Source organism: Capricornis sumatraensis, chromosome 10 (genome assembly GCF_032405125.1).
Source record: "Capricornis sumatraensis isolate serow.1 chromosome 10, serow.2, whole genome shotgun sequence".
Lineage (NCBI taxonomy): Eukaryota > Metazoa > Chordata > Mammalia > Artiodactyla > Bovidae > Capricornis > Capricornis sumatraensis.
In genome coordinates, this window is record NC_091078.1 from 89,349,473 (window position 1) to 89,361,487 (window position 12,015).

The window sequence follows — 12,015 nt, forward strand, 5'->3', positions numbered from 1 at the left end:
GAAAAGTGAAAGTGAAGTCGCTCAGTCTTGTCTGTCTCTTAGCAACCCCATGGACTGCAGCCCACCAGGCTCCTCCATCCATGGGATTTTCCAGGCAAGAGTACTGGAGTGGGGTGCCATTGCCTTCTCTGTACTTAATGCTGCTGAGCTGTAAACCTAAAATGGTTAACACGGTAAATTTATGTGTGTTTTTTTTTACCACAGTTAGAAAAAACAAAGCAGATACAGACATGCTTAAACATGTTATATGTCCAACAACTAAATCCCAATATTTAAAATGGAGGATGCAGCAAAATGAAAAAGTTTATAAGTTATCTTTTCAGTGAAAACTACACTGTGGTTAATTCTTTGCTTAGTTTTTTTTTTTTTTAATTAGAATACAAGTATATTAATACTACTGCATTAGCAGGAAGGCATGGTAATGTAATGGGTGACAATAAGTTATGTGACTATAGTCTTAAGGTTTCTTATAGAACTTTAATATTTTATAAGAAAACAAAAACCCCTCTTTTTTGAAAACATAGACTGCTTCAGTGTTTATATGTGGTATATAACCTTAGAACCTGTGAAATTTTAAAAAATGAGAAAATGGAAGTCTTATATTTAACTGAGAGATAACATATGTAAAGTATAAAATGCATACCAAAATTTAGAATCTATGTGTTTTTTACATATGTGTATACCCAGATAACCATAATATAAATTAAAATACGTTAAATTTATTGCTCCCTACAAGGTTCACTTACGTCCCTAGGCAACCTGTACATCTTCCCAAAGGCACAATCGTTATTCTAACGTGTGCTGTGATAAACTAGTTTTGCCAGTTGTTGAACTTGATGTAAATAGAATCATACCATATAATGTTTTCTTTATTTTGGTCAATACAACAACCTATGATATTAATATTGTAGTTCCATTTTATTTATTATTCTTTTAATATCTGTATTAGTATTTTACTATATCAATATACCACAATTTATTTTTATATCTAAATGAAATAATTATACTACTGAGTAACCAAACTAGTTTAATTAACATTCAAACATATACTCTAGTACTTTATCATAGGTGGTTAGTCATTTGTTTATTATTCAGTCATATTGATTGGACTAAGGGGGAAAGCAAACAGACAAGAAATAGTGACGATTCAGAAGAGAAGGTTAATCAGTTTAGTCAAGTCTAAGGTAAGAGAAACCCTAGTAAGACCGTAGGGACTGAGAGAGGGCATCAGAAGGCAGACAGACTGAAACCACAATCACAGACAACTAGCCAATCTAATCACATGGACCACAGCCTTGTCTAACTCAATGAAACTAAGCCATGCTGTGTGGGGCCACCCAAGATGGACGGGTCACGGTGGAGAGTTCTGACAGAATGTGGTCCATTGGAGAAGGGAATGGCAAACCACTTCAGTATTCTTGCCTTGAGAACCGCATGAACAGAATGGAAAGGCAAAAAGATAGGACACTGAAAGAGGAACTCCCCAGGTCAGTAGGTGCCCAATATGCTACTGGAGATCAGTGGAGAAATAACTCTAGAAAGAATGAAGAGACAGAGCCAAAGCAAAAACAACACTCAGTTGTGGATGTGACTGGTGATGGAAGTAAAGTCTGATGCTGTAAAGAGCAATATTGCATAGGAACCTGGATTGTTAGGTCCATGAATCAAGGCAAATTGGAAGTGGTCAAATAGGAGATGGCAAGAGTGAACACTGACATTTTAGGAATCAGTGAACTAAATGGGTGAATTTAACTCAGATGACCATTATTTCTACTACTGTGGGCAAGAATCTCTTAAAAGAAATGGACTAGCCATCATAGTCAACGAAACAGTCCGAAATGCAGTACTTGGATGCAATCTCAAAAATGACAGAATGATATCTGTTCGTTTCCAAGGCAAACTATTCAATATCACAGTAATCTAAGTCTATGCCCCAACCAGTAATGCTGAAGAAGCTGAAGTTGAACGGTTCTATGAAGACCTGCAAGAGCTTTTAGAACTGACACCCAAAAGAGATGTCCTTACCATTATAGGGGAATGGAATGCAAAAGTAGGAAGTCAAGAAACACCTGGAGTAACAGGCAAATTTGGCCTTGGAGTACAGAATGAAGCAGGGCAAAGGTTAATAGAGTTTTGCCAAGAGAATGCACTGGTCATAGCAAACACCCTCTTCCAACAACACAAGAGAAGACTCTACACATGGACATCACCAGATGGTCAACACCAAAATCATTGATTATATTCTTTGCAGCCAAAGATGGAGAAGCTCTATACAGTCAACAAAAATAAGACTGGGAACTGACTCTGGCGCAGATCATGAACTCCTTATTGCCAAATTCAGACTTAAATCGAAGAAAGCAGGGAAAACCAGTAGACCATTCAAGTATGACCTAAATCAAATCCCTTATGATTATACAGTGGAAGTGAGAAATAGATTTAAGGGACTAGATCTGATAGACAGAGTGCCTGATGAACTATGGACAGAGGTTTATGACATTGTACAGGAGACAGGGATCAAGACCATCCCCAAGAAAAAGAAATGCAAAAAAGCAAAATGGCTGTCTGAGGAGGCCTTAAAAATAGCTGTGAAAAGAAGAGAAGCAAAAAGCAAAGGAGAAAAGGAAAGATATACCCATTTGAATGCAGAGTTCTAAAGAATAGCAAGGAGAGATAAGAAAGCCGTCGTCAGTGATCAGTGCAAAGAAATAGAGGAAAACAATAGAATGGGAAAGACTAGAAATCACTTCAAGAAAATTAGAGATATGAAAGGGACAATTCATGCAAAAATGGGCTCACTAAAGGACAGAAATGGTATGAAGCAGAAGATATTAAGAAGAGGTGGAAAGAATACACAGAAGAACTGTACAAAAAAGATCTTCACAACCCAGATAATCACAATGGTGTGATCACTCACCTAGAGCCAGACATCCTGGAGTGTGAAGTCAAGTGGGCCTTACGAAGCATCACTACAAACAAAGCTAGTGGAGGTGATGGAATTCCAGTTGAGCTGTTTCAAATCCTGAAAGATGATTCTTTGAAAGTGCTGCACTCAATATGCCAGCAAATTTGGAAAACTCAGCAGTGGCCACAAGACTGGAAAAGATCAGTTTTCATTCCAATCCCAAAGAAAGGCAATGCCAAAGAATGCTCAAACTACCGTACAATTGCACTCATCTCACACGCTAGTAAAGTAATGCTCAAAATTCTCCAAGCCAGGCTTCAGCAATACGTGAAATGAGAACTTCCAGATGTTCAAACTGGTTTTAGAAAAGGCAGAGGAACCAGAGATCAAATTGCCAACATTGGGTGGAACATTGAAAAAGCAAGAGAATTCCAGAAAAACATCTGTTTCTGCTTTATTAACTATGGCAAAGCCTTTGACTATGTGGATCACAATAAACTGTGGAAAATTCTGAAAGAGATGGGAATACCAGACCACCCGACCTGCCTCTTGAGAAATTGTATGCAGGTCAGGAAGCAACAGTTAGAACTGGACATGGAACAACAGACTGGTTCCAAATCAGAAAAGGAATACGTCAAGGCTATATATTATCACCTTGCTTATTTAACTTGTATGCAGAATACATCATGAGAAACGCTGGGCTGGAGGAAACACAAGCTGGAATCAAGATTGTCGGCAGAAATATCAGTAACCTCAGATATGCAAATAACACCACCCTTATGGCAGAAAGTGATGAAGAACTAAAGAGCCTCTTGATGAAAGTGAAAGAGGAGAGTGAAAAAGTTGGCTTAAAGCTAAACATTCAGAAAACGAAGATCATGGCATCCAGTCCCATTACTTCATGGCAAATAGATGGGGAAACAGTGGAAACAGTGGCTGACTTTAATTTTGGGGCTCCAAAATCACTGCAGATAGTGACTGCAGCCATGAAATTAAAAGATGCTTACTCCTTGGAAAGAAAATTATGACCAACCTAGACAGTATATTAAAAAGCAGATACATTATTTTGTCAACAAAGGTCCGTCTAGTCAAGGCTACAGTTTTTCCATTAGTCATGTATGGATGTGGGAGTTGGACTATAAAGAAAGCTCAGTGCTGAAGAATTGATGCTTTTGAACTGTGGTGTTGGAGAAGACTCTTGAGAGTCCCTTGGACTGCAAGGAGATTCAACCAGTCCATCCTAAAGGAGATCAGTCTTGGGTGTTCATTGGAAGGACTGATGTTGAAGCTGAAACTCCAACACTCTGGCTACCTGATGCGAACAACTGACTCATTTGAAAAGATCCTGATGCTGGGAAAGATTGAAGGCAGGAGAAGGGGACAACAGAGGATGAGATGATTGGATGGCATCACCGACTCAATGGACATGAGTTTGCATAAACTCCGGAAGTTGGTGATAGACAGGGAGGCCTGGTGTGCTGCAGTCCATGGGGTTGCAAAGCCAGACACGACTGAGTGACTGAACTGAACTGAAGGGTTCAGAGCCTGGCGGAAGGATTGTTTCATATCAGATGAGAGGGGAGCAGGAAAGGTGAATGTGTGGCTTTAATAGTGGAAATTTTGAAGGCAAATTATTTTTTCCTCGATGTCCTCATGGAGTGATTTATTAGGATTCCATCTCACAAGGCAGTGGGTGGGTGGCAGGGACTCCAAGCCCCTAACAAACCGTTTGCATGTGGAGCATGCCAACAGCGCACCTGGTCAAGGGCAGACATGGTGCTATAGAGGCGACCTGGACACAGAACGTGGGGCAAGTAAGGAGGCTGGGGTGATGGATCCATAAAGAGGGGCCTAGTCTCCCCAACCCTCGTAGGCAGAGGAGGAAAAATAAGACTCATACTTTTCGTAAAACGCCCATTTGCTGGGTACTTTCTTTCTCCTTATCTTGAAAAATAAAAAGACAGGGGAAAAAATCTCAAAAGAAAAGAAAGGAATAAAACCGTAAGAAGGGGAGAGATGGGAGGCCAGGGGGAGCCTGACCACAGCAGGGCTAGGGCGTCTGCCCCCCGGCGCCTCAGCCTCCTCCCTTCTTGGCCCGGGGCCAGGCTCCCAAAGCCCCACCGGTGGGTCCCTGAGAGAAGGTGCGGGGCCTCGGCGAGGTCTCCGGGGGCCAGAGGAAAGAGGCCCAGAGGCCTCCTGCTGGGTTCAGTTCGGGTTTGGGCCCAGCGAGCGGGGACGCCAGCTGTGCGGGCTATCTGGGTTCAGCCCCCACGGGTCTGGGCCCCAGCAGAGGCCGGCAGTCCCAGGTGCAGCTCGTGGGTTTGATGCGCTCCCGCTGCTCCCGGAAATGCGGGAAGGAGGGCCGTGCGAGGGCGTCCGGGTGCCCGCAGTGCGTCGTGGCCTCGTATGGACAGGCGGGTGGCCGTCGGGGGCGTCTGTCCGTCTGGTAGCCCTTTCCAGCCGCCGGTCGACGTCCTTCAGGGATGGATTCTTGGGTAAGACACTCGCCCGGAAGAGTAGATTTCCCAGAGAAGGATCTCGAAACGCCACACGTCTGACTCGGTGGAGAGCTTGCTGTCAGGGCCTCGGGGGCCTCCCTCTGGAGCGGCAGCGGGTGCCCTGGGTGCTGGAGGCCTCCTCGGTGAGGCCGGAGCGCTGACCTGGGCCACATGGTCCCTCGGACACCAGCACCTCCAGGTGTCCCACGGCCTCGCTGACGTCTAGGAAGAGCTCGAGGAGATAGTCTCCTCCCAGTACCGACTGAGCCCTCGCAGGTAGTCCCCCAGGGCCCCTCAGCCGTGTTCTCTGCTACGATGTAGACCCGCCTTCCTCCTCTCCGGTCAGGCCTAGGAGCTGCACCAGGTGTACGCTGAAGTTGCGTCAGGACCCAGGCTTCAGCCCGGAAGGCCCGGACAGGAGCGTCATTCTTAACGGCGACTCTGTTCGTTCCCTCGGTAGTTGCCCAGCATCACGCCTCCACACTCTCCGTTCCCAGTGTCTGCACTAGCTTCAGCCCCTTCCTGTTCAGTGCCTCCGTGACGTCTGGCCTGTCCCTCTGATCTGAGGTGCAGTGCTCCTCCAGCTGCCTGAGGTCCATTTGGGTGCTGAGCTTGCTGGCTTGGTCCAGGATGCGGTGGCGTCCCCGGGGCTAGCCGGTGGCCTCCCGCACCAGGACGGGCCTGTCTGGTGGGCACAGCGGCCGCTCTGCCTGCTCCGCGTGGTCTGGCCGTGGAACCAGGCCGTGAAGCTGAGTTCCATGCGCCTTCATGCCCTCCGGCTTCTGGACGTGGTTGGCTGGGGCGATGCCCTTGTTGGCTCACCTTGTTCTTGGCTTTGTACCGGCTGGGGTCCTTGGTGACGGCCACTTGGTGAGCACGTCTTCTTTGCCGAAGGGAGGGTCTTTCTTGGTAGGGCAGTGAAAGTTGTACTTGGCAATACAGCCTGCATGGGAGGGCCAGGCGACCTGAGTTGCTGACATCTTCTCATTAGATCTGGCGTTCCGCCAGTCACAGGAAGGAGGACCTGTTACTTGGTACCATGAGAGCACTGCCGTCCCGGCCCCCTCACTGCGGGCAGCACCAGTGGCCTGCGGAACAGTCCATGGTGTGGGGAGGGGCCCAGGGGTCCTGGGGGCTGCGGTACAAAGAAGTCTGTGTGCGAAAGAAAGGGGAGGAGAGACAGCCAGCCAGAGGCAGGGGCATGGCTCTGCGCCCGGGTAGAGGAGGGAAGAGAGGTGCGGGGGTGGGGACGGGGGTTGGGAGGGAGCTCGGGGTAGTAAACAATGTAGCTGGGCCGGAAACCACAGTAGTTCCATTTGGGGACGTCGCGCTGGCAGCCCAGGGCCGACCCCGGCCTCTGGATGGGGGCCAAGAGGTCTCGGCGGCCCTAGGCTGGCTGGGGTGGGCGAGACAGGAAGCCCGGGTGTGGCCCCGACACCGCGGCAACCTGAATTGCCGACGTCTTGGGAAGATTTGACAAATCCTTTGGACGATTTATTTTTTTCTTTGTGAAGCGGTAGACCATGGTTCTTTGTACACTCGAGAAAGGGGAAGATTTAAATTAGCCATCAAGGAAAATGGAAAAGAGAGCTGCCTAGGAAACGGAAGAAACATATCTGGGTGTTATGGATAACCCGATGGACTTAAGACCATGAATTTTAAGCTTAGTGCCGAGGTCTGCCTCTATGAGATTTTCTCTACCAATCTAAGCACTGTAGATGTAGGTGTAGTTCAGGTTGCTAGACTGGAAATACAGAAAGACTGTAAATATATTGACAGGAGAATGCTAGAAATGCTGGACCATAGAACAGAAGCTACCTAATGAAAGAAGTGAAAACAACAGGGGAATGAAAACCTCTGAAAATAAAGAGCAAATTTAGTAGGAGCCAACGGGTGAGAGAGCTGTATAGATAGGAGACATTATTAAAAGTTAATGACAATTACAAATGTGAAAGCCAAGGAGATTGAGAAAATAGAATAGCTTTAATAATAATGAGTAAGATGGTTATTTGGCAGAAAAGACACAGTTGATAAATTCAGTTTTTTACATATTTGATTAAAGAGGAATGTTTTAGATTAAAAGAGACCCAGAGGAGACTGCAAATCCAATGCACGGTCCTTGATTGAATTTTGGTCTGAATAAATCATTTGAAAAGACATTCCTGATACAACTGAGAATATTTGAGTATTGGCTGAGTATTAGATGATATTAAGGAATTATTGGTAATTGTATTAGATGTGATAATCTTATTGTGGTTATACAGGAAAGTCCTTATTTTAAAAGATTAATATTGGCTTATTTGGATGTGAAATGCCATGATATTTGTAATGATCTTTAAAATACTTTTTAAAAAGACAAAGCAAATATGGCAAAATGTTACCATTGGTTAACCCTAGAAGATGAGTATATGAATATTCATAGTATTCTCTATTTTTTCTTTTTCTCTTTTTTATTAATAAAAAATCTTACAACTATAAAATCTGTAGTATTTCATGTAATTTTTAATAACAAAAACTGACATTAGTATAGGATTTTATAGTTTTTTCAATAGATCATGTAGTTCCTGTCTCCCCTCCTTATATGAGAGAAGACAGAGCTAGACTTAGATTTTAGATTTAAGATTTTTCTGGCTTCCATCCTAAGATTTATCCTATTATATCCTAGGAGGTACTTTAATAAATAGAATAAACTTCTATCTGAGAAGTTTGAGATTTTTTAAAATAAACTTTGCAAAAATCGTTGCCTTCAGCTTTGCCTTATGAGTGGAGAAATCATTCAGATGTCCCCTCAAATGAGCCTCATCTTTGAAACAATGGACCTTTCCCAGGCTTCAGTAAGTTCATAATTTATTATAATAGTAGTTTATCCATTTGTTCACTGAGTCATGTCTTTTTTTCTGTATTGTTTGTTTCTTTATTAAATCTTAAATTATTGGAGTATAGTTGATTTACAGTGTTATGTTAGTTTCAGGAATAAGTCATTTTTATTATGTGTCAGAAAGTGAGTTAGGCACAAAAAATACAAAGATGAATAAGACAGTGTATGCTCATTTAGAGAGGATGAGAAGCATGCTAATATATTATATATTATTATATTACATATTATTATATTATATATATATAGCCTGATATAGAGGTACCTGTTAGTGCTCTAAGAATATGGAGGGGGTAAGTGCCCAAGCGAGGAATGGGTAGAGAGAGGACGTGGGAAAATGTTTGAGTGTTTGATCTGGTTTTGAGGGGTAAGACTTCTCTGTGCAGACTGGCTGGAGCTTGGCACTCCAAATCATGACAAGATGTCTTGAAAAGACTTGGAGCCATGACATATCTGGGGATCTGTAGCTGCAGATAGTTTCATCTAGTGTATGTGAGGAAGCTATAGAGGAAGACAGGAGCCAGATCATGAAGGACCTTATAAGTGGTGCAAAGAATTCTTTAATAACTACCAGTCTGGAAAATGAAAACTTGTCTTTTTTCCTCTAGCCTGCCACTGTAAGCCGCTGTGGCATGATTTATTTGGAGCCCTCACAGTTGGGATGGAAACCACTTGTGTCTTCATGGTTGAATTCACTGAAAGGACCTCTGCAGGAACCAGATCACCAAGCTCTTCTGAGAGGACTTTTTGACTGGTTAATACAGCCCACTTTAAAGCTCCGTAAGAAAAGATGCAAGGTAACAATATAATTCTCTTATCTACTCTAATTTCTTTACTTTCCATTCAACTCGACTAAGTTTAAAGTCAGGATGGTAAGATAAATAAATCTTTTCTACTTAGACATATAATATCCATTTTTTTTAAATCAAAAGATTTATTATGAACATCCATGATTCATATGCAGTTGTAAGAAAAAATACAGAGAGATCACACCTGATTTTCCCCCATGGCAACATTTTGCAAGATATTGATATTGATAACATCTACTGATCTTATTTACATTTCCCTAGTTATCCTTGTACTCATGTGTCTCTGTGTGTGTATGTGTCTGTATTCACCTGCATGCATTTATCCATCAGCATTTACTTGTTTTTAATTTTAATATGTATGCTTAAAGTGTACAAGATGATTTGATATACATACATATAGTGAAATGAATGGGCTTCTCTGGTGGCTCAGCTGGTAAAGAATCTGCCTGTAATGCAGAAGACCCTGGTTTGATCCCTGGATTGGGAAGATCCCCTGGAGAAGGAAATGGCTACCCACTCCAGTATTCTTGCCTGGAGAGTGAAATGATTATCACAGTCAGGATAATTACCATATCTCCTCAAATAGTTAACACATTTATGTGTATGTGTGTGTGATGATAGCACCTAAATCTACTCTGTTAGCAAATCTTCAGTATTGATACATACTGTACAGTATTACTAACTGTAGTTATCATGCTATACATTAGATCTCTAGACTTATTCATCCTGCATAACTGTAACTTTGTACTGTTCGCTCATCTCCCCATTTCTCCCACCTCCTCCCCACTTGTAACCTCTGTTTTACTCTGCTTCTTTTTATGTATTCAGCTTTTAGATCATGCATATAAGTAAGATCATGCAGTTTTTTCCTTTCTGTATCTGGCTTATTTCTCTTAGCATAATGTCCTCAAGTTTTGTCTATGTTGTTGCAAATGGCAGGATTTTCTTTTTTATGAATGAATATTATTCCATTATATATCTACCACAATATCTTTATCCATTCATCTGCCAGTGGACAGTTAGGTGTTTCCGTATCTTGGCTCTTGTAGATAATGCTTCAGTGAATATGAGAGCACAGATATCTCCTTGAGGTACTTATTTTATTTCCTTTGAGTGTATACCTAGAACATATGATTGCTGGATCATATGGTAGTTCTATTTTTAGTGTTTTGAGGCCCCTCCATACCTTTGCACTAATAATGACTGGACTAATTTACCTTCTCACAGCCAGTGTGCAAGGGTTGTTTTTCTCCACATTCTTACCAACTCTAGTTATGTTTCATCTTTCTGATAATATCCATCCTAACAGGAGTGAGGTGATATATCATTGTGGTTTTGATTTGCATTTCCTTAATGATTAGTGAGGTTAACTGACTTTTCATATACCTCTGGACCATTAGTATGTTGTCTTTAGTTTCAATATGACTTCTTTCCAGATCATTTGTTTTATTTTCTCCTAGCTTAATATACAGGTAGACTGTATTTTTGATAAATGTTTGTTGAATAAATACATTATAAACTTCATTTCTACTATCTCTAGAGCACTGTTTATTCTCTTACTAATTTTCAGTTCTCAGAGAATTCAGAATAAGAATATGTTTCACACAATTGTGTAATGTATTACGCTAGACTAAAATATTTGAGAGATTTTTAAAATCATGGCTGCAATTTAAATTCTTTAGCTTTTATAGAGACTGTGAAAGGTATGTTTTTTTTTAAGTGAAACACTTATTTTCTTTTACTATGTATATAAGATGAATGTAAAGTATCTTATTGTTTTCACTTTGAAGGAACTGATTCCAACAAGCGATAGCAATGTGGTTGTCTCTCTCACACGCCTCTTTGAAGTACTGCTCTGTAACGTGATGGAGAACGATCCTACCAGCAAGCATATTCGTGTTTGGATTATGGTTGGTTTTATATTTATTGTGTTTTCTAAGTTATAGAATAAAAGGTGCCTCTGAGCAAATGTTGCTTGTCTTGAGAAAGACATTACAAGACCCAGAGCTATTTTTTGATAAGCACCAAAAGAGTATCAGAAGACATTAAAGTTGCCCTGATCTGATATTCTAATTTATAAGACAATTTAGAGAAAGTAAAATATGTCAGAATAAATCAAAATGCCCTATTATTTATGAAAGATCATAATTTGATTAACAATAGAGTGACAATATTAAACCAATATGGACTTTAGGTGAATTGATCTTGTCTCAATGTTAAGCCAGAGTGTAAGCCATTACAAAGTGACTGTGAAAGACTAGGAGCAGGCATCCAACCAGCTGGATGGCGCATTGCAGGCAGAATCCAGAGAGCATATAGGTAGGGAGGAGTCAGTGGTCCAGGTTAGTTAATGGCTAGAGATCAGAGGATGGCAGAGAATCAGGCTCTCAGGGACCCAAGTGAAGGAGGTGTTCTGTTCTCTCCCCTGGTCTATGCTACTTTCCTGTCCGCCACCTAGTCTCAGATTCCTTAACCTCCTCTATGCAATCTATCTGCTCTTCGACCCTGTGATAATAGCGGTTCCCTCTCATTGTTTTCCCTTTACTTTGTTGCCACAGAAAATTTTCTCTTGAAATGTATTTTCTATCTAGATAAGGCATGTACCTAGAGCAAAAATCAAGACAAAAGTAGGTTTTCCATCCATTACAGTCCCCCAGCCACCTTCCAGGCAGCCACCGTTACCAGTGCCTCATGTAGCCTGCTAGAGATATTTGATACATATCCTCTTTCACAGTGGCTCAGATGGTAATAGTCTAACTGCAGTGCAAGAAACCCAGGTTTGATCCCTGGGTTAGGAAGACCCCCGGGAGAAGGGAATGGCTATCCACTCCAGTATTCTTGCCTGGAGAATTCCATGAACAGAGGAGCCTGGTGGGCTACAGTCCATGGGGTCACAAAGAGTCAGACACGACTGCAACTAACACACACACC

General features: G+C 42.2%; 1 protein-coding gene and 1 pseudogene across 1 annotated transcript in view; one reads left to right on the forward strand and one right to left on the reverse strand.

Annotated features, from left to right (window-relative positions):
• Positions 1–12,015, forward strand: part of DNAH12 (dynein axonemal heavy chain 12) — a 166,675-nt gene that overhangs the window by 71,017 nt on the left and 83,643 nt on the right. Inside the window, exons 32-34 of the mRNA XM_068981725.1 lie at positions 8,151–8,234; positions 8,884–9,072; positions 10,875–10,994. Of these exons, the coding sequence (XP_068837826.1) occupies positions 8,151–8,234; positions 8,884–9,072; positions 10,875–10,994 (393 nt within the window). The remainder of the gene's footprint in view (positions 1–8,150; positions 8,235–8,883; positions 9,073–10,874; positions 10,995–12,015) is intronic.
• On the reverse strand, positions 5,164–6,380 carry LOC138087260 (tyrosine-protein kinase CSK pseudogene; annotated as a pseudogene).